Source organism: Elaeis guineensis, unplaced genomic scaffold (genome assembly GCF_000442705.2).
Source record: "Elaeis guineensis isolate ETL-2024a unplaced genomic scaffold, EG11 Super_Scaffold_1000033, whole genome shotgun sequence".
Classification (NCBI taxonomy): domain Eukaryota; kingdom Viridiplantae; phylum Streptophyta; class Magnoliopsida; order Arecales; family Arecaceae; genus Elaeis; species Elaeis guineensis.
In genome coordinates, this window is record NW_027332424.1 from 5,078,216 (window position 1) to 5,101,306 (window position 23,091).

General features: G+C 36.4%; 1 protein-coding gene across 1 annotated transcript; it reads right to left on the minus strand.

Moving 5' to 3' along the window:
- Positions 1 to 906: 906 nt before the first annotated feature.
- Positions 907 to 21,511, minus strand: LOC105035155 (uncharacterized). Its single transcript, XM_010910601.3, is given in 5 exon segments — positions 907 to 1,886; positions 2,102 to 2,296; positions 20,774 to 20,823; positions 20,826 to 21,031; positions 21,138 to 21,511. Coding segments are annotated over 5 exon segments (948 nt in total). The 5' UTR covers positions 21,236 to 21,511; the 3' UTR covers positions 907 to 1,487.
- Between the last annotated feature and the right edge of the window lie 1,580 nt (positions 21,512 to 23,091).

Sequence of the window (23,091 nt, forward strand, 5' to 3'; positions counted from 1 at the left end):
CAGTCATGGCCACTAGTTTTGTGGCAAATGAGCCGTATATAACACCAGCAAGATTAAGAATCTTGGTTGCAAAGGAGCCTAAACGGTGGAGTCAATTTGAAGTCAAAAATTATGCTGATTAATAATGCTCACTACTGAAGTAATTTTTTAAATGTTCTAATAGTCAAAAGGCATTCGGTTCACCCTCCTGATCAATGTGTTAGTTTGCTGAGGGGCAAATGCTCTTTTGATATCTTAAATGCACCGTGGATATCTTAAAGGAAACACTTGTGTAAGCAGCATCTTATGAATATGTTAAAACAAATACAGTAATATATATATATATATATATATATATATATGCGCCAATGAGCTTAGAGCTTGACCGAAGTTGCTGAAATTTTTCTCAGCTATCTTACACAAAGAAGATAGATTAAAATCATCAGATCCAAGAACCAGAAGCCCTGATTAAGTGGTTAAGCCTACTGGATCATTTGGATACATGTCACATGTGCAGAGGATTAATATAATAGAAAGAAATGTAAAAGCATGTAATTCTTAGCTTACATGCATCATAAGTCTCCGTCAATAAGTCATGCATCATAACCCTGATAGTCATGCATCATAAGTCTCCGTCAATACCTCCCATCAACAAAATAAACAGTTAATTGGGCTTCCCTTCAAGCATCTCAGCCATGCATCATAAGTCTCCGTCAATACCTCCCATCAACAAAATAAACAGTTAATTGGGCTTCCCTTCAAGCATCTCAGCCATGGACGTCCAAGAAGGATAGCCACTGCTCGAATGCCGTAGTCAAAAAACTCCAGCTTGTGACACCGTCCGGATTAATACTGGATGCTCATTAGAGCCTTCATAGAAATCTAAGTGAGAGAAATGTGACAAGAAAGCATGGAAAACAGTAATGATGGAAGCAACACAGACAAACATTTTGGAATTCCAGTCAAGTGTGTTGCACCGTTGATTACATGATCATATGCATAATCCTTTACAGAATACAGAAAATAGAAGCCATTATCTTACCGCTTCAACCTTCAAGAAACAAGTCTGCTCTTAAAGAGTGCACCCTGCTGATACTCTTTGGTTCTCAAGGATGAGACATTCCAGACTCCAAGATGGCACTAAGACAGCATTGCTAAACCATCAAGCTGGAATACCATTCCCTGCCCATGGAGTACGAAACACTCAACAATCCTTGCTGCTTGCGGACTGAGAGAAATCACAGTTAATGAACGAGTTAAGCTCGATGTCATTCAACCAGTGATCATGTCATCGGTGAAGATTTCAAGAAGAAAGCATGACCCTTTTTATTACACCACTTCAGTGGCATTCTGGTAGTAGCACTTTGCATGATAAAACTGGTATCTTTCTGCATTTTTTGTCTTCATAAATATTTCTTGGGCTAATTTGAGACCACCGGACATGTTAGCAAGCCCTGGGACCAACGACCATAACAAACTGAACAGAACACTTGGCTGAGGTGCATAGTTTAAAAGCTTATCTCACGTCTCTCAGCGAAAAACCTTCCTGTAATGGCTGGTTGACTAGGTAGCAGGATAACCCATACTCCAGTATCCGCACCTTCCTCAGCTGAAATGTTTCCTTCCCAAGCTGTCATAGCAGTCTTCACCCAGCCTGGACAATAACAATTGATGTAGATCTTCTGACCTTCTGGCCTACTGGAAAGCCTCCTTACCATCAGTCTAGTGTAAGCATTGACTGCCAACTTAGATAGTGAATAATCAGTAAACGTTTGAGGCCATCCCTTTGATGCCCAACTTCCCTGCTTAACTTGTTCGATAAATTTTGCAACCATACCATCAATCAGTTCCTCAGATAAGCAGTCATCTCTCAACAGTTGCTCTCTCAAGTTAGTGTCACCAACTCTCTGCCAAACAGTAAAATATGTAAGATTTCATATGGATGCTACACTTAAAACACAAATATGATAGTATCAACAAGGTAATTTATTTCCAACTTTTGATTCTCTGGGTTACAACACACAAGCATAAAGCAGTGATAATTCTGTGCAACTAAGATACAGATTTTTTCTTTTAAAAGGAGAAAGAGAGGGAAAAGAGAACAGAAATGTCACCAACTTACATTTCGTCTGCCATTGACCCGACCAAGTCTTGAGCTCACATTCAATATGCGAGCACCAGAAGCAGAAGGTTTCATTATTGGGATCATGGTTTCAATCATCTGTTTTGTGCCGTTATAGTTTGTCGCGATAACCTTTTCAGCAAATTCAACAGAGTTATTTGAGCCTACATTAAAGTTGACACCTGCACTGTTTACCTGTAACATGGTTGAGCATGTTATGATGTAAGACTGCAAGATTTCCATCATAATGGAGAAAGACAGGCACATTAAGTTATCTACAAATGTCATGGAGATCACTACCCGCCAACTGTATATCCTACGAAATAAAGAGTTTTTGACCCACTCAAGCAGCTAGCACCAAACTACGAGTACACCTTTAAAATTTTTGTATCACTTTTCCATATATTTGCCTATTATAAAACCATGCAAAGTAAAATTGTCACTTGATACTCAGGATCAGGCTAAGTTGAACCATGCAAAACCAGATGATACAGACATAATAAACCAAACAAGTTGGTTACTGGCATGGTTCAGCCAATCAAAATGTGATCCATAAAATGCCCTGTTCAAAGTTCTCGGTCCTGTTCAAAGTAAAGATGGGCAACAGACTATGCCTGGCATGGTACGACCCAGGCCCACCGGATCGAAGGTTTAACGGGCCATACCAGGCACAGCCCGTTTAAACAAAACCCCTGGCCTGACACGGCCCTAGGCCCAAGGGTGGCGGACCGTGGTAGGCACGGCCCATTGGCCCGTTAGGCCTGCAGACCTGAGGGGCCTAACTGGCCCGTTAGGCACGGCCCGTAACAGCTATTTTTTAAAAAAAAAATTCAACGGTTATTTTTTAAATTTTTACAATTTTAAGCCCCGCAACAGCTATAAAACAGCTAGTTTTAGGGGTAATTTTGGGAAGTAAAAATATTTAGATTTCTATAAATACCCTCCTCTTCCATTCTCACCACACCAAATCAATTCTCCTCTCTCTCTGCTAGTACTACTTCTCTCTTCTAGCAATATTTAGCAAGTGTTCAATATTTAGCAATTAGTAATTAGCAATTTAATTTTTAGTTTGTATTCATTATATATTCAAGTACTACACAAAGGAGGATTAGTCCACCTATTGGAGGTCTCTATTGAGGAGCACAAGAGGAATCTCACAAATCTCCACTCTACCTCTACTCAATTTCTCTTTATGATTAGTTTTTATTATTGTATTCATCATATTTAGATATGGTATCTTTTAATGAGAGTCATTTTGGCATTCTTCCTATTTTTGAGAAAGAAATTAATGTTTCTAATCCCTCTGAAATCAATACCGAAGGTCAAGCCTCTTACCATAAGAGGACTGGTGCTGTATAGAATGATTTTAATAGAGTTATAGTGGATGGAGTCTTAAAAACAAAATGTAAAATATGAGCCAAATTATATAGTTATGCTGTAAGGGAAAACTAGCCATTTGAAGAGACGTCAAAAGAGTCATAGGATAAGTGATTCTCGTCTTCAAAGCACCCTTAATATATAAAGGGATAATCTTATAGGTAATTTTGCATATAACCATGAACATCAAAGAAAAGCACTCGTAAAATGGATAGTTAAGGATGAATTGCCTTCTAATTTATGTGAGTCTTTTAATTTTGAAAAGTATGTTCAATTGATCCTACAACATGCTTACAAAAGAACCAGTAGACATACATTTAGAAGAGTAGCTATAACTAATTATTTAACAATGAAACAAAATTTGATTGAAACTCTCTCTATCCTAATGCAAGTGTCATTAACTTCTGATGTTTGATCAACATCTGTTGGTAGTAATTGTTTTATTACTGTTACTGCTCATTACATTGATAGTGATTGATAATTAAATAAATGTATTCTTATTTTTCATCTTTTTGATTTTTCATATTTTGGGCAATAAATCTCTAATGCCATTTACCAAAATACACGTTCATATGGTGTTAATGACAAAATTATGTCTATTACTTTTGATAATGTATCTAATAATAATTCTACTGTTGGATTATTAAAGGATATGTCATATCTTAAATCTCTCTGTTCAAGCTAGCATAAGTATAGTTCAAGATGTCATTACAAAAATTAAAAATACAGTTTCTTTTATTCATGCTTCAAGAGCAAGAATTCAAGAATTTAAGCAACTATGTGGATCATGATAAATACTTTAAAAAATTTAGATTTGATGTGGTTACTCGTTGGAACTCAGTATATAACATAATACATGATGCATATCCATCTAAAATTTATTAAATGCATATATTAATGAGCATGGATTAGGCTTTCTATTGACTGAAAATGATTGGAACAAAGACAAAATTTTCGATGATTTTTTGCTTAATTTTTATAATGCCACTAATACTTTTTCTGATGTTTATTATCCAACCTCTTGTTCATATTTACAAGCATATATCATTAGCTAAAAATTTGCACAAAATAGATATGATGATGTTTTAAAACCTATTATTGAAGAAATGAAATCTAAATGAAATGAGTATTGGGATAAGATATCTTCTATGCATAAGTTAGCTACTGTATTTGATCCACGTGTTAAATTACGTGGTATGTTGATTTTACCTGATGCATATAATAAAAATATGCTTCACGATCCCGTACCCACTAAAGCTGAGGTAACCCAACTTCTTTATGATATTTATGCTTTATATAATGAATCGTGAATCTAGATTGCCCATATTATCTTCACAAAGCTTCATCTCTTCTTCTAGTAGTTCTCATTCACCATTTATTTTCTCTTTCATTGCACATAGAAAATATGCACATGCTTCAAGTTCATTTACATCTTTATCTTTAAGCAATGAACTTGAATTTTATCTACGAAATGATCTTCAATCTACATATGACAAAAATCAAAGTCTTGATGTGTTAGCCTGGTGAAGTGTTAAAATCCAAAATCCTATAATGTCTGTCATTGCACGCGATATCTTAACTGTACCGATGTCCATAGTAGCATCAGAAGCCGCTTTTAACACAGGTCGACATGTTCTTGATGAAAAGAAGAGGATGACCGACGATACAATCGAAATGCTCCTCTGCTTCAAAGATTAGTTGGATGCCAAGAGAAGACTTCAAGATAAAGATGGACATGATACATCTGATGATAATGATACAAATATTACTGACAATCCGTAAGAATTATATCATTTATTTTCAATTCTTAATTTTTTATAATTGTACCTTTTTATTTTTTAATTATTGAGGTGAGTCGCCTCTGTCTTCTCTCCCTCATTGTATTCTAGAGGTCAGGCCTAGCTCCCCTTCCTCCCTTGAACCATTTTGATTTTTATTAATAAACTGATAAAGGTCCACACCAAACCCCCCACCATTACAAGGTGGCTTTTTATTTTTACAAAAAAAATCCAACATCCCCACATCTTTTTTATATTTACTTCCTAACCTTTTTTTAATTTATAAAAAAATTATTTCTTTAAATTCAAAAAAAAACCATTCCAAGTCATGCCAAGTACGGTCCTCCAGGCTGACACGCAGGTCGGGCTGTACTTGGCTCACAGGTCGTGCCAGTCCAGGCCCCTATGGGCCGTGCCAAGCTTGGGCCGTAGGCCACAAAACTCTCAACCCAGCCCGACCCCCTTATATGTGTCATGCCAGGCATGGCCCGTTACTGTAACAAGTGAGCCGTGCCAGGCATAGCCCAATTCGTGTCGGATCGGACTGTGTAATGGGTAGCCCAGCCCGATGCCCATGCCTAGTTCAAAGCCCTTTTCGAAGCTCTCGGTCTGTCGAGCCTGTTTGAAGCCCATGGCCCCCATCAAGCCTGTTCGAAACCCCAGATCCTTGTCGACAATGATGATGTATAATGATGATGACAACGGCATCTCGACCAAGTCCCTCTCTCTCTCTCCCTCCCTCCCCATTGCTGGATTTGAAGCTCTTGAAGCTCTCTAGATCTGGAGCTCTCGAAGCTCTCAAAGCCCTCGCTTCCTCTCTCTCTCTCCCCCCCTCCCTCTCTTGCCTCCTCCAGCCTTTATTGCATCATGAAGCCATCATCAAGTGCCTCAGCTTCTCTCTCTCTCTCTTGCTCGCTCTCTCTCACAGATGAGTTCAGAGACCTCAGCCTCTTTCTCTCTACCTCCCTCTCCTTTCTCTCCCTTGGTTCTAGTACACCATGGTCTGGTACGGTATGTACTAGTACTATACTATACCGGTCACTAGTTGATATGACTCTCGATATGGTTCAGTGAACCATACTCTAGATAGTCATACTTCAACATATATTCAGATGAACACCACACAAAAATCAAGATACAGCCTTTATGAATTGTGAATTTCTTTAAATATAAGAGAAGGTTCAGCCAAATTGATACATTGTTGAATTATAAAAATGTCCTATTGTTTCCATATAAAGAGCATGTAAACCAAAACAAGATCCGAGGGAACTCTCAGAAGTGGGTTTAATCCAATGGAAATGCTTTAGATACCAATAGTTACATAAATCAGACAACATTTCGATGAATTACCCTAGCAGTTTGTGCGTGCAAATCATATGCACCACTAGCAGTCCAAAAAGCTGTTATACTAGTTAATTTCTCCATGGCCCAAGATATTACACTAGTTTAATAATATTTCAATAAGTGCAAAAAGCTGTGATGTCACAAGCTCTAGGTTCCGTCTATATGGATTACTCCCACTCTACCAGTGACGCAAATCAAAGTGACAACTCAATCCATTATTTATTGTACATGAAAAAGACCTAAATTCCAAAGAAACACCTGTTGCAATTGAGTTGAAGAGCATATTCCCTGATAGAAAACCTAATTGCTTCTGCTCCTCTTCTCCAAATTTCATGAAAACTTCCCTCTGAGCTTCCCAAGAAGACAGTTCACTTCTTGCAAAATTCCTGAAACTTCCATATGACTGTCTTTTGACAATCAACTACTTCAAGTCCCTCATTATTCAAATCCATTATTACTCTAATTCGGATACTCCTTGCAAGACATGCCTCATCTTGCTAGATGAAGTATCTACGAAGAATCAAGAAAATCACACACAAGGTAAGAACTTAGGCTTGTCTAATTCATATGTAATAGTGGAAAAAACAGTGACATAACATATAGGTGCAACAAGGGGAAACAAGAGAATAGAATGACAAAAAAGAACAGAATGCAAGAATGTTCAAAAATTAGCCTCAAATCTCTGCATACATCCAAAGTAATTGAATCTGCCAACATACTGGTTCCTGTAAGAACGTGAATAAGATGCTCTAAACCTCATTGGTAGCTCAAAGACACTAGTTTCAAAGCAACCTACAACCCTATCCCATGATATGGAGTTATCTGGATTTCTTTCCCATAAATAAAGGCATGAGTGAATAATCAACTATATTAGAGTTGCTCATTCCCCAAGTCTCTCAAATTAGGCACAAGTTACGTGGACCACTAAAGAACTCAAGGCGAAAAGTCCCATCCAAGAACTCTAAAAGAAATTCATGAAATAGCCTAGGACTTATGTGGAAACAAATTCATGCCACTTTATCTCCTTAAGTCATTCGAACATATAAATATATCAGATAGAGCATCAAAATAAAAAGCAATTAAGCAAATACTTAAGCAAAATGAGATTCCAGATAAGCTTTCTGTCCCACATTTCTAATCAAGTCATGTCTTGAGGATGAAAGTAGAGACTGTTTTGTTTCTAATTTTCCTTCATATTGTCTTTTCCAAAGCATTTCTGATGATCGAAATGTGAAAGAACTAAATATTGGATTCATAATAAAAGAATTTTGTCAAAAGCATACATCTCATTTGGTAAGTAAAAGTCTTTTATTGATGCTTAGTTTCATCACTTAATGGAATAAATATTATTAACAAATATTCCACTTTTTCTTACAATTCCTAGTAGATCCTAACATATGCTATTAATTATTTTATGAATGTCCTAAAATCCCATTGAGACGTCTTTAACTCATATCCACTTTGTCATAAGATCTTTTGAAAGCTTCAACGTGCAATGAGCCATGCACAGGGCCAAACATACAATTTGGGCTATCAACAAACTAGTTGTTCATGAGCAGCTTGTGTTTGGCTTGAGATGCAGCCTGTAATGACCTTGTCCAATTAGCAAATGAGTCAAATAGGATATAATTGTGAGCTCGAAACAAGCTGAACTTGTGGGGCTAGCTTGCATGTATTCAGCTTGACATAGCTCAAATATGTAAAATAATATAAAACTTACATGCTATAGATATATTCGATTATACATATTTTATTTTTTAGATCCACTATATTGCAATGATATCATTTTTCTCGGTTTTCAGAGGCCCTATGAGTAAGATCATTACCTTGATAAAGTTTGATTTTTCTTAGTTATCTCAGCCACTGGATCAATGCCAAAGGTGGAGATCAGTAACTTAACAGAAATGGGAATAGGACAGACGCAAGGCCAGACCTAACATACATCTCCTCTGAATTAATCGATCCCCCTAAAAATCCTCAAACCCTCTTCTCTTCATCATTGTTCCCTGCCTACAAATTTACCTCTATCTAGATCATATTCTTGCCATCACCATATCACCTCTCTAATCCCCAAGAAATTGCACTATTCCATTTGGTCCATGTTTGGATCACCACCAAAATCTGAGGCCCTGGACATCAGTTGTCACCTCCAAGGAGCATAAGCTAATCAATCCAAGCTTTAGCCTAAGTGGAATTGTTTCATCTAAATTGCTACCTAGATCATTTGGAGAATTTCACTTGAGCAAATGGGTCAAAGGCACAATCAAGAGACTAATCTTATTGCTTACTTTTTTCCCACCATAGGTGAATGAAAAAGCAACTCTTTTACTCCTGGATCTTCTATACATATTCCACCATACATATAGATAGAGCAGCTACATGTCGGGGTTGGTATAAGTCCAGCCTCTTGAGGGAGCTCGGTCCAGTTGCCAAACCCAATCCACTGTGCCACTCACTCATTTCCAAGTTCAAATAGGCCGGCAGTTTGGGCAGCATAAAAAACCCAAAAAAGGGACTGATATGGAGAACAAGAGAGGGAAAGTGGAAAAGAAAAAGGAAGGAGAGAAGAAAAGGTGAAAAGAGAGGAGAGAGAGTAGATTGAAAAAAATCCTTTACCCAGGCATTCTGATCTCGGCTCCAAATCTTGTCCTAGGCATGTGACAGAGGATCAAACTTGGCATATGGCTTTGCATCCAGTTGCTCAATATTAACTTAATCTCTTTATTTTCTTGTTGCCCTCCCCAATAGTTTTGGTTGTGAATGATATTGTGAATAGATTGCATACATAAGTAATGACCCATTGGTTAGGATTGATTGGCCTAAGAGGTGAAGTTGCAAGACCCTGTTGTTTGCTGAATTGTTTCTAGTTGCCCCATGGTTTTCTTATTGAGAGTTTTCCTAGTAAAATTTGTATGCCTACTTTTGGTTTGATTTTGTTCTCTTTGTGGTTTGCTTCCTAGCACTACATGCTTGTAGGGGTGAAAGTGGACCAAATAGTATCTTTCCAAATCCGTTTTCAGATCCAAATCTATCCAGATATGGATAGAAATTAAAGCATCTAACTAGTATCTATATCCATATCCACATCCACATCCGTCAAAGAAAAATGAATATGGATATGAATAGACAACTATCAAATCTGTATCCAATATCTAATTCTATTTGTAATGCTATTTAATTTTATTTGGAATTTATGAACTTTTAAGGAAAATAAGTGACCATATTAACATATTATCAACTTGATTTACCTTCCACTTAGTAATAACTTTGATTCTATAGTTATAAAGTATACTTATCTGACTTATATCCGTACTTATATCCATCCTTCCACTATCCAGTTTATATCCACATCTATTTAAAATAAATATGGAAATGAAATTTTTTTCATCCATCTAGCATCCATTTCCATATCTGTATTCATCAAACAAAACAAAGATGGATATTGGTATACTGATATCCGATCCATATCCGATCCCATTTCAGCCTTATACACTTGAGTAAATCACAAAACTTGTTAGATCTAGATCTAGATAAACACAATAGATCCAAATCCAATCTCCAAGATCACAAACCTTAGAGACTTGCAGTCTTGCTGGTTATCTTTTCAGCAGATGAACTTCGTTATTGATAAAATAAGAGAGGAAGAAAGAAGAAACAGAAGAGAAGAACAAGAAGGATAGAAGTGAGACAGGATCCATTAGTCTAGCTGAACATCCATCTCAATATATTATGAAGTTAGGGCATCAACAGAAATTTTATAATGACAAAAATACCCTTGACTAAAGGGCCGGTTCAACATAAGCATACAGAACAACCAGTCAGCCCTAACCACCTGTCTACAAATAGGTGCCCCCCCCCCCCCACACAAAAACCCCAACACCAAAAAAAAGAAAAGAAAAGAAAAAAAGCTGGATCATAGATGTCATTCATGCCTAGATTGGAACACAAAATCTGAAATTTATGTGGCCCAAGTGCTTTAGTAGAAAGACCTCAACTGGTTTTCAAATTTCACAAAAGGTTTCAGTCTTCTTGATCATAACAGTGTCACAAAAGAAATGTTCTTTCATGGAAACCTAGATTATTGACAATGAAAATTGCTGTTTGATTGTCACAGAACATCCTTACAAGAAAGCCTAACTCAAGTAATAGGTTCTTTATCCACATCAATTCACATGAAAACACTCAATCTTGGTATGATGTGGGAATAACCTTAGCTGTACCATTTATCAATCTTGCACAATCTGCTTATGAATTACCTGTAACAATTAAGTGACCATGCCTCTTGTAAATCGATTCTTTTCTAGGAGCACATTTAAGATAAAATAAAATTTGACATGCAGTTTCCTAGTAAGAAGTTCCAGAAGCATTATATCTGGTCAAGTAATATTAAAATAGAGTAGCTTCCCTACAAGTCTTTGATATTGACCCGGACTTTCAAGCAAGTTGCCTTCTCCTAGCAACAACTTCACATTTGAATCTTTTGGTGCATCAGCTTAGCATAGCCCCCGATGTTCCTATCTCAGAAATTAAAACAGTGACATATATTCGCTAAGACAAACATAAACCAGCTTTAGAGCGAGCAACCCCAATCCCAAGTAAATAGCGCAACTGGCCCTAGTTCCTTATTTGAGAGACCCCTTTTAGGTAATCTTTCATAGAAACAATTTTAGCATAACCATTACCAATGACAATAATATCAACAACACATATACAAAGAATAAAAAAACCAGATGTCCTTTTTTGTACAAATACAGAAACAGAATGATCAGCATAACACCCATTGAATCCATAGGCCATCATACCATCACTAAATTTATGAAATCATGCTTTAAAAGAGACTGTTTTAAGCCATAGATCACCTTCTTCAATTTGCAAACATTACCATACTCCCCATGAGCAACAAATCCTAGAAGGTCGCTCCATGCAAATTTCCTCCAATATATCTCTACATGGAAATGCATTTTTGGCATCTAGCTGAAGGAAAGGCTAATCTAAATTAACAGTAATTGATAAGATTACAAGAAGAGAATGTAACCTAACCATAGGCAACAAAGTCTCATTCTAATCAATACCCCAGACTCGGGTATATCCCTTTGCCATAAATTGAGCATTGAATCTCTCAATATGCTTAACTCAACTCAACTCAGATCAACCAAGCCTTAATCTCAAACTAGTTGGAGTTGGCAGCATGAATCCTTTTTCTCCATTCCACTCTATTTAGAGCTACACTTTCTGAAAGATACAGAGAGATCAAGTCATTCCTTACTACTTCAACACATATGATTTTCAATATAGTTTTACTCCTCTTTCCTTCTACATTGTATCAAATCATTCCTTCTTACTGGTGCATCCATCGGCTTAGGTTGCACATATCCAAACCATCTTAGTCGTCATTTTGTCAATTTGTCCTCAATTAGTACCATCTTATCCTTTTGTGAATGATTTTATTTCTTATTCTATCTTTTCTTGTATTATCACACATCCGTCTCAACATTCTCATTTTGCCCATACTTATCTTGTGCACACATTTTTTTCGATTGCTCAACATTCTATACCACAAAGCATCACTTGTCATATGAATATCGTATAAAATTTTTCCTTCAACTTGGCAAGTATCTCATGATCACATAATATTCCAATTACACTTCTCCATTTTATTCAACTTGCTTTAACCATATAGATGTTCAATCTCCTCTTCTTTATAAATGATCAAGCATAAATATTGAAAATGATTACTATTAGGAACTTTTAACAATTTTTACTCTACCTTTATCTCTATTTCTAATTTTACTAAAACTACATTCCATATCTTCCATCTAGCTCCTACTCAACCTTAAAACCTTTAGATTCTAATGCACTCTATAATTCTAACTTACTTTTAACTCCAGCCCTTGCTCATTCACCAAAACAGTCATCTGCAAATAGCATGTACTAAGGAAAAAGGTCCTCAGCATGCCTAATAAGCTCTTCCATAACTAGCACAGAAAAGTAAATGCTTAGAGCATATCCTTAGTATAGACCTATTGTGATTGGAAACTCACTAGTATTACTACCAATAGCTTCATACTAATAACCGCTCCATTATACATGTCCTTAATCTCATTAATATATATCACGAAAATTCATTTCTTTTCAGACCAACTATAAAACTTCTATAGGGACTAATTACATGTTTTCTCTAAATCAATAAAACTATATTAAGATCTTGAATCTTTTATGTATATTTATCCACTAACCTTCTAAGAAGAAAATAGCTTCTATAAATGACCTTCTTGGCATAAAATCAAATTGTTTCTTTAGTATTTTTGTGTCACACCTTAATCGATCCTCAATCACTCTCTTCTAAGGTTTTATACTATGGCTAATGAGTTGATACCATGATAGTAGAACAATTTAAATATTAACTTTATTCTTATATATCAAAATAATATTGCTCTTCCACCCTTCATAAGTTATCTTCTTAATATTTAAAATCTCATTAAACAAATTAATCAACCAAGATACTCTCGAGTCACCTGAAAACTTCCAAACCTCAAATAAGGATTCATCGGATCCAACCTTTTTTCCTATTTTTATCTTTTTTACAGCCTCCTTTACCCTGGATACTCTAGTTCTTCTACATGTATACTTATATTTTTATCCTTAAGGACTCTTTTGGTTCGCGGAAGAATTTTTCCTCCCTGGAATGTTATTTTGGGAAGTTGATTTCTGGAAATATGATGCTTGAAAAAGTGGTTTTGGCATATTAGGTTGAGCATGAGAAAAAATCTTCTTATTCCAGAGTTGCTTATATTTGGTCGAGCACCCACTTTCCTAGGAAAGTTATGTAAAATATTTATTATATCCTTAATACAAGGAAAAAATTTATCCTATTATACACTATCATTATTTGAAATAAAAAATAATGATGGTTAAAGATACTTTTGGCCATAATTTGTGGTAGAGGTTTGGGATATGATGGAGAGTGTTTATTTCAGTGAAAGACATTTTGATGGTTTAGAAGGATATTTTCGGGAGAAAAAGCACCTCCAATTCCCATCCCATGAGAAAGCCAAGAATCCATGTCCTACATGAGTTTTTTCTTTCCCATGAAACATGGGGATTGTATTCGCATGGGAACACCATTTTTCAATCTCTCCTTTAAAAACTCCAACCAAACAAGGGTTTTCTCCACTTCCCGTTGACCACACTTCCCCCCTCCACTTCCCGTGAACCAAATGAGTCCTAATAGAACTAGTAAGGCATCCTAAATCATTTACACGACTTTCATTGAATATAGAGATATCAAGAAAGGGAAAAGTCTACATATGGTCTTTATTGATTTAGAGAAAGCTTGTCATAGGGTAAAAGTGATTTGGTGGGCTTTAAAAAAGAAGGATGTACATAAATGGTATTTTGAAATAATCAATGACATGTATACTGGGGAATTTAACTAGCGATAAAGATTATTGTGGTATAACAAGTGCTTTTCCAATCACAAAAGGCTACTTCAACAATCAGCAATAAGCCAATATCTTTTTTTTGTATTAACTATGGGTGAACTCACATCTAATATTTAGGAAGATGTACCATAGTGTATATATTTATGGAAGATAAATGAAAAGAAAAGTAGACAAAATACTAAATTGGAATTATAATAGAATAAAGACAGTATATGAAATTAGTAGAACAAAGACAATATATGAAATGCAAATTTAAAGAGAATGAAGATGTAATATCAATTAAGATTTATGGACATAAGAATCCATAAATTGATTGTTTTCATTATTTAAAATCTACTATACAATATAATAGAAAGATAGATGATGATATATGTAATACAGTAATAGAATTATAGCTGGTTGGATCAAGTGAAGACATACATTTAGAATATTATGTGATAGGTGCAAACTTGGAGACTTAAGGAAAAAATTTTATAATACAACAACAACAACGCTTGTAATGTTATGGTCCAGATTGCCAATAAAGAAAATACATAAAAACAAATTGCTTGGCACAAATAAGAATATTAAGATGTTACATGGCAAAAGGAGCTATAGAAGTCATAAGAGTTGCACAAATATAGAAGAAAGTACTGGAAAATTGATTGAGATCATATGAACATGGATAGCAAAGATCTGACATCACCCCTATAAGGAGTACTTTAGTTTATGTTGAAGGTTGTGAAGAAAGAAGAGGATGACCTAAACGACATGAATGGAGGTTGTGAGGAAGGATATAGATGCATAAGTGGAGGTTAGAATAATATTGAAACCAGCCCTAGATAGGAATATTTGGCAAATGAGGATGCAAAGCTAACCCTAAATCAAGGTTCACAGACTCGATACAGGAACCCATGCCTGCAAGCCAACTGTATGGGTCGATACAGGTCCATACCAACCGAACCGGCGCGAACCAACAAAAAGAAAAGGAAGCGAACTGGGAGGAGGAAAAGAGAGAGGAGAGGGGGAGGGAAAGGAAGAGAGAAGGGGGAGGGAGAGTGCGGCCGGAGGAGACGCCGAAGTGGCCACAAGCGGGCCACTGGCATGCTTGGAGGGCTACCAAGGCTCCGCTTCATCTGTCGATCCTCGGCTGAGAGAGAGAGGTAGAGAGAGGGGGGAGGGAAAGAAAGGGAGGGAGGAGAAGCTGCCAGAGAGACCGTCAGAAGGCCTCCGACTGGCCGTCGGACGGCGTAATCATGGCCTCCAGCACTGCAAGTGTGAAGCAGGGGTGATCGTCCTATTTCACAGGATTTTTTTTTAAAACCCCGATTATAATTATCGGCTTCACTATTTTTTAGATTTTTTTTTTAAATTCTCAAATAGTGAAACTGGCAAACTAGCAATGGGTTTTCCGACTTCACTATTCATCTTTTTTTTTTGAAAAAAATCTAACGAGTGAATAGGAGCCATCACCCATGTTCTGCGATCGTGCCTCCATCTGCATGTTTTCCGCCGTCCAGTGGCTACAACAGCCATCCAACACCCTCTGACATTTCCTCCGTTGACTACTCCCTCCAATACGGTCGCTCCCCCTCTCTCTCTTTCTCGCTCGATTAAATATCCTATCGGGCGATGCCGAGGTATGGAGGCCTCTGCGTCCCTCCAGTGGCCTCAACGGGCCATTGTCGATCTCCTATGGCATCGTGCCGTCTCTCCCTCCCCTCCTTTCTCTCTCTTCCTCTCTCTCCCTCTCCCTCCTTTGATGTGCTGTTTTCCTCAGCTAAACCATTCCGGTTTGCTGCAATAGCTCGAAATGCCCTGAACCATCCAGTTCGGGATGGTTCGACATTCCACGCTCTAGATAGTTGATTAAAAGGCTAGATGATTATGATTCTGATTACTTGCTTCTCAAGCTATTGTTAGTTAAGCTTAGCATACTTCCCTTCCTATTATGTTAATCCACAATCATATCCACACTGCACCTTACTATAAAAGTGTATTTTCATCCAAGGATCACCAAACCAATATCGGGTGTGATACCGATTGGTGAAGGGTATTGTATGATACCTGTACATATTATATCGACACATGGTATGTTGTAGTATACCAGTTAAATACCTATATACTTTTTTACTTTTTGTTTTTTTAACTATTTTTTAAGGATTATTTAATATTATTTTCATATTTTTAATGCTATTTTGATGTTTTGAAGGATAACTTTTATGGCTGCATTTGTCTAAATTACAATTGGCATGACATTTTGATTTTTTTATATGTTATATTGGTTTGGATCATGGTTCATCGAACTGCCCAGATCAGGGCAATTCGAGGCATGCTGAACCATACCAACGGTCAACTAGTGCTGTTCCGATATTTAATTCAGAATGCCAATGAAAACTAAGCAAGAGAGGAGAGGAAGACAGAGAGAGAGGAAAGGGAAGGAGATGGAAAGGCTGATGGTGGCCCATCAAGGCCTTCGGGGCTCCGCAGTCCTCTGTGAGAGAGATTAAAGAGAGAGATAGAGAGGAGAGGGAGAGATATGAAGGGAGGGGAAGGTAGTGAAGAGGCGACCCTCCGACCGTCGGATGGCCTGGAGGGAGGGGAAGGTAGTGAAGAGGTGACCCTCCGACCGTCGGATGGCCATTGCAGCCACTGGACCGCAAAAATCCATCCCGCAGACACTGCAAGTTTGAAATAGAAAAGACCCACCCCAATTCATTGCATTTTTTTTAAAAATGCGATCCACAATGAAGTCAGCAATGGGTATGTAGGGAACTCTCTATTTCAAACCCTCGATGTCTAAAATTTTCACCATCTGGCGGCCATCAAGCGACCTCCCTGCCGCCTTCTCCTCCCTCCATTTCCCTCCTTCCTCTCCTCTATCTCTCTCACTAATCTCTCTTCTGGAGGACCGTGGAGCCTCGTAGGTCTCTGCAGTCCTTCGACGGCCTCCCCAGCACTCCAATGGCCACTGTTGATGTATCTGCCAACCTCCCTCTCCCTCCTTCGCCCCCTCTCTCTCTCTTTTCCTCCTTGGTTCTCTCATTTTCATGTCGGTTCAGGCCTGGTACGGTTCGGTATGGGAGCATATCAACTCATACCATCGATCGGCTGGCATAGAGTCCGATTCCGAGTTGACGAACATTGGACTAGATAGACTATATGATTAGCAAATTCTGGCATGATCAACCCTTATTGTCCATATTTTTATGAGAAGGCATTATACCTCAACAAGCAAAAATTTTGATCCTAATAGATGAAAATTCGAAATTCTCCTCCCCCAGTCCTTGAAAACTAAAAACAAAGGAAAGAATGAGGTAGAGAAGGCATGGGAGGTCTTTTCTACCAACCCACTTATTATTGAGAGTGGTGCAAGTTCCCAATTGCATCAAATTGAGTAGAACCACGTGCTTCTGGTCAGTTCTAAGCCTTTACCAAGCTGAACAGCAGAACCAACCTGGTAACTGACCGGTAGGGGTTGGTACGCCCTGAACTAGGTGGTTTAGGATAATTTGGCCTTCCCTGCTTTCATCACCTTAGTGCTATCTCCATGTTATACTCCTTATTGATGGCTATGCTCAAACCAAAATCCATATGCCAAAATATTAAGATTCGATATTTATGTGCTTAGCTCTTTATCGACCTTTCAGTCTCATCCAATAACAAAATCTTTTGCAGCAGCAGATCGAAGGACATATTTAGATGAGAATTCTTCACTTTGTTTGCCATTAAAGGACCTTCATACAAACAACCAACTAGTGTTTAACTACTTCTTTTTCCTCTTCTGTTTCATTGATATTTATGAGTTCTACACTACACACCTCCTACCACTCCCACCTTCTCCTTTCCATAAAGCAATGACATGATTATTTAACACAAGGACAAGTAACATTGACCATATCCACTAATATCTACCTTGTTTAGGCAAAGGCCAGTAATTGAGCTGATCTTGAAGAATATCGCATCAAGCTTGCTCGACAATAATTGCGAGCTTGGAAAGCAGCTCATTTCATATCAGATTGAGTCTAACTTGATGTGAGCTAAATATGACCATATTTAAGTGGCTTGATTCCCCCAAATTAAGCAGGACTCGAGCTTGAATCAACCACAATTAAGATCAATACAGACTACATTTCAACTTGAAATTCGAAGTCTTGTTTATAGATATATTACTTGAGACAAATTACAAGCATAATTAAAGAAGCATAATATCTGCTAATATATTTTTACCATTTGGATCAACCTGATCAAGTTAGTGCTCATAGTTGGCTTGAAATTGATACAAGACGGGAAACACCAATCAAGCATGCTTGTTTAGGTTTACATTTGATTTTGATGGACCGTCGATTCAAGTAAATCATGATATTTTTCATGTGCAGCTTGAATTAATTTTTGGCCCTTGCATGGGTGCCAATCTAACTTTTTGACCCCAAGTTTTAAATGTATCAGATATAGTTGGAGCTTTGAGCTAATTCAGGTCACAAGGTTTGAGTTTTTGTGAGTCAGATGATCAGGTCATCAATGTAAAATCAATTGGGTATTTTACAGTTGGTTCATCACTTTGATGTGAGTTGTCTAGTTCTCCCGAGAAACAGAAACACTTCATGATGTAACGGATAGAGAATTATAGTAAAATTGGTTATTAAATGCCCGAATGAAGTAAAGTTTGTGTCTAGTCTAATCAAGATGAGATGAATTGGGTATTTAGGTGAAAAAGTGAATGCATGGATTGGATCATGAAATGAAGTCTATGGGCCAACCAAGTCAAGGCCCTATGAGGTCTTGGGAGTTGACAAGTGAGCAAGTTAGGGTAGAGGAATCTTGAGTCTATATCATGCTGTGCTGGATTTGGATAGTGTTAAGGGACAACGTAAGACAATTGAATTTTGATACTTTCAAATACTAGTTCAATGAAAGAGAAATGCATAGGGAAAAGATAGCTCTAAGCTTCTAACTAAATTAAATATAAACAAGATATTGTATTACTGAAAACATGTTAAGATATATATATATATATATTTTTTTTTTTTTTTTTTTTTTTCCTTACCTAGCCTCCAAAAGCTTAAGGATACAAAAGAATGACATTTTTTATAGTAATTTTAAGACCTGGATATTAGCCAAGCTTTAAAAAAACCACAAGAATGCAAATGTAAAGTCATTATGGTGGCTCAAATGCAATGGTGAGGTTCCAACTCCATCAATCTTGACAAGCTGTAACGCAAAAAATTAACAAGAATCTAGACATTAGATGCATCAAAACTCACTAAAAATGTGCTCAACATTGATCCTTTGAGTTGCAAATCAGAGTCCAATAAGATGGTGAAAAAATAAAACATGGAAATAATATTGTTCTAGCTTGATCCAATCTTGTTAGACACATTGACATCCTTAATTTAATACAACCATCTAGTTGCTAATCCAATTTGTCCAATCCAGATCTTCATGATTCATGAAATCTCTTTTGAAAAAAAAAAAAAAATCTTCTATTTAGCAGGTCAGCATGTGGAACTAACAAAAAGGATTCCCCTTCACGAACATAACACTTAAACTACTATTTTCAAAATTAGATGTGGTATGTGGGCCATCAAGGTACCACACAAACAACATGCAATATGCAAGACACACATGCAAATGCAATACATAGTATTGTTCAACTATTAAAATAAATAAAAAATATATTAAATATAATAGAAACAACAATAGTGATAATAATTCTCATACCAATATTAATAAAAATAATAACTAATAGTTAGTTCTCATTACTTCGTACATAAAAACTAATAACAATAATTATGATATAATTAACATTGTATCATTCTTGATACCCATATTTAGCCTACCTAAAACCCACATCCTAACCATCCATCAGCTTGAACCTGTTCCACTTACACAAACCCATAAAGAGCGGATCACATACGCAGCCCCACATTACTAAGCAAACAACGTATGCGGCTGCACAATGCTAATGGATTGCCTTCGTGGTTCATATGCAATATGACCATATAAAGTAACCACATATAGGCAGCTTAGGATGGTCCAGGAACAACAGATGTATATACAGCCATATATGCAACTGCATGCACTGCATTTGAAAAACTGCTTCAACCTTGCTTCATGTAAATCTTATATGAAACATACATCCAGATAATGACAGAGATATAAATTTCTAGTAGCAAAACTTTGAAAAACAATCCCAAAATGATCTAGAAGATTGATTACACCCTAATTCACAAGAATTTGAGGAAGGAAATGCATTGAAACACTAGTATAGAGAAGCCTCTAAACTTCAAAGGCACATCATTGGACAAATACTGTTAATTCCCTTTCTTTCTTTTTTAATGCCATTGTTTCATTTTCTTGTTTTCCTTTTTATGCCATTGGTTTGTGTTTGTGAGAGTGCTGGACAACCATTGATTTCAATAGTTACAAACAACTCCACTTTGTCTTTTCCTTCAACAAATGCTACGGCATCCCATCTACTAGTTGGAAAACCAAATTCCTTGAAATGCCTAGACTGGAATAAGCTTAAACTCATGCAATCAATCCACTTCTACTTTAATCTATAAGCAAACCAATTTGACCACAACAAAACAAAGAGCCTGATTTTAAGTTGTTACAAGGCATTCTTTACACGAAATGCACTTATGTATCTTTAATTCCTATCCTTGATAAAAGCAGAAAGAATAAGATTTCAAGGGTTTTCTCACACAAGGCAACATACTTAATAACCCATCAGATGTTAAGCATCTCACCAGGATATCAAGACCGCCGTACTTGAGGACAACCCATTTCACAAACGATTCAACGAGGCGGCATCCAAGACATCCAGTTGGTGTGAGTCCACATTAAGACCCTGTTCGCGTAACCCATCAGCAGCTTCACGCCCTCGATCAGCATCTCTTGAGGCGAGAATGACGCACAGCCCATGGCCCGCAAGCTGCCGAGCGATCTCGTACCCGATTCCCCGGTTGGCCCCCGTCACGACGGCGACCGTCTCCGACGACCACCATCTACGACAGAAAGGAGACAGACAAATAAAGATAGAGTACTAGTTGCGAGTCGTGGAGGCATTTCATCGAATGGGTTGTGGGCGTTGGAGGGATTCGGGTGGACTACCTTTGGAGAGGGGGGTAGGGTATCTTGCGGAGCTCGGAAATCTCTTGGAGACGCTGAATACGGCGCTCCTTGGCTCGCTTCTTGCCCTTCCTTCCCATAGAGAGGGTTTTATTTTACAAACGCTTGGCCTGTCGGTGTAGCCAAGAGCTCCACCGCAACGTCGGTCAGGCTTGCTTATTTGACGGCTACGTTCCCAAGTGGGATTCTCCGCGGTGCATGTTTTGCACTAAGGTGCACCATAGATCTGTTAGTTCTTCAAGACCACCACATCATTCCATCATGGAGATTGGCATATGTCAAATATGCAAAAGTGATGCATCGCGTATAGCATGCAGCACACAATTGATCATATGATATGATAGCCATCGAGAGCTACATAACCTTTTGCAATGCAAAATGCACATTGCAAGGACTAAAACACTTCATAAGTGAAACGAGAGACGATGACAGCATCTTTTCAGAAAAAAAAATTTTGCACACGATGCTCAATTACGTATTTACTCCAATAATATTTAAATTACATATTTATCCTTTTTTTTTTTTATATATATTTATCCTTGTCATCACTCTCCCTCAGACGACACCATCAGATTACCATTAAAGTGTTATTAAATTTACAAAGCAACATTGTTACCCTCATAACATCTTTATCACCAAGACAATATTTGACAATGAATCAAAACACTGTTTATTTTACTTATACTAATTAAATTCAATATGTCTACTAACTTATAATATTTGATTAGTCAGTTTTCTCCTTTTTTACAAAAAATGACAAAAATACATGCTTCACTTTATTCTTTTGGATATATTCGAAATGTTACTTTCAAAAATAATTAAGGATATTAATTAGTTCAATTACTTCTACATATTCTGCATCGTATATTAAACTTTCATTTTTAAAAAATTGTATGATTTGTCACTATTTTATATTTACTTTACTATTAGAAAGTTCATGTAGAATGTAGATCCATGTGATAAAGAGTGATAATTAAAATAAAAATTTAACAATAGCTATATATTTTCTTTTTACTTTTTGAAAAAAAAACATACATATTTCTTCTGATTATGTTTAAAATTTATCATTTAATATGATTTAAATTGATAAATTTTAATTATTCCAAATTAAATTTGTAAATTATAATTTTTAAGTATTGAGATTTTGAAAGTATCACAAAAATAATATAAAATATATTTTTCAAAAAAATGGAATTTGTATGAGTATTTCTAACTTTTCACTTTAATTATGATTTTTAAATGAGATGGATCTATAGATTTTAATATTATAATAAATATAAAATAATCATAAATAATATAAGATTTTAGAGAAATTTTGATGAAAATTTAATGTACAATGAAAAATATATATAGAGCTAATAGAACTAATTAATATCATTAATTGATTATTTTAAATAGTAAAGTTTGATGAAATTTGTATTTTTCTCAATTTTACGTTAGAAAAGAAAATTGACTATTGGAAAATTATAAGATGGTAGAATTAATTATTTTTAATCAATTAAAGTAAAATGAATCATCATTTTAAATTATGTCGAAATATCTTCTTGGTGGATAATTGGTTTCATTTTCACTTAATAGTTAAGGGTTCAATTCAGTAGCTCTTAGCACTTTAATTTTAATTTTTAGAGCCAGTTAAACAAGGATAAACATGTCATTTTATATATTTAATAATACTTTAATGATGTTGAACAACACCATCTATGAGAGATAGGACACACACACAACAAAGGTACAAAAAATCTCAATCTAAGGGTAAAGATGTAATTTGAAACTTTGAAAGGTGAATATGTAATGGACACTTTATAAGGTATATATGCAAAAATATTTAAAAAATAAAATAAAAATATATGTCCATTTATATCTACTATCTTTATAATCTATAATACTTGGTAGGTAAATAGGTAGGTAAAGTTGACCCCTTATGCTCGAATTTGAA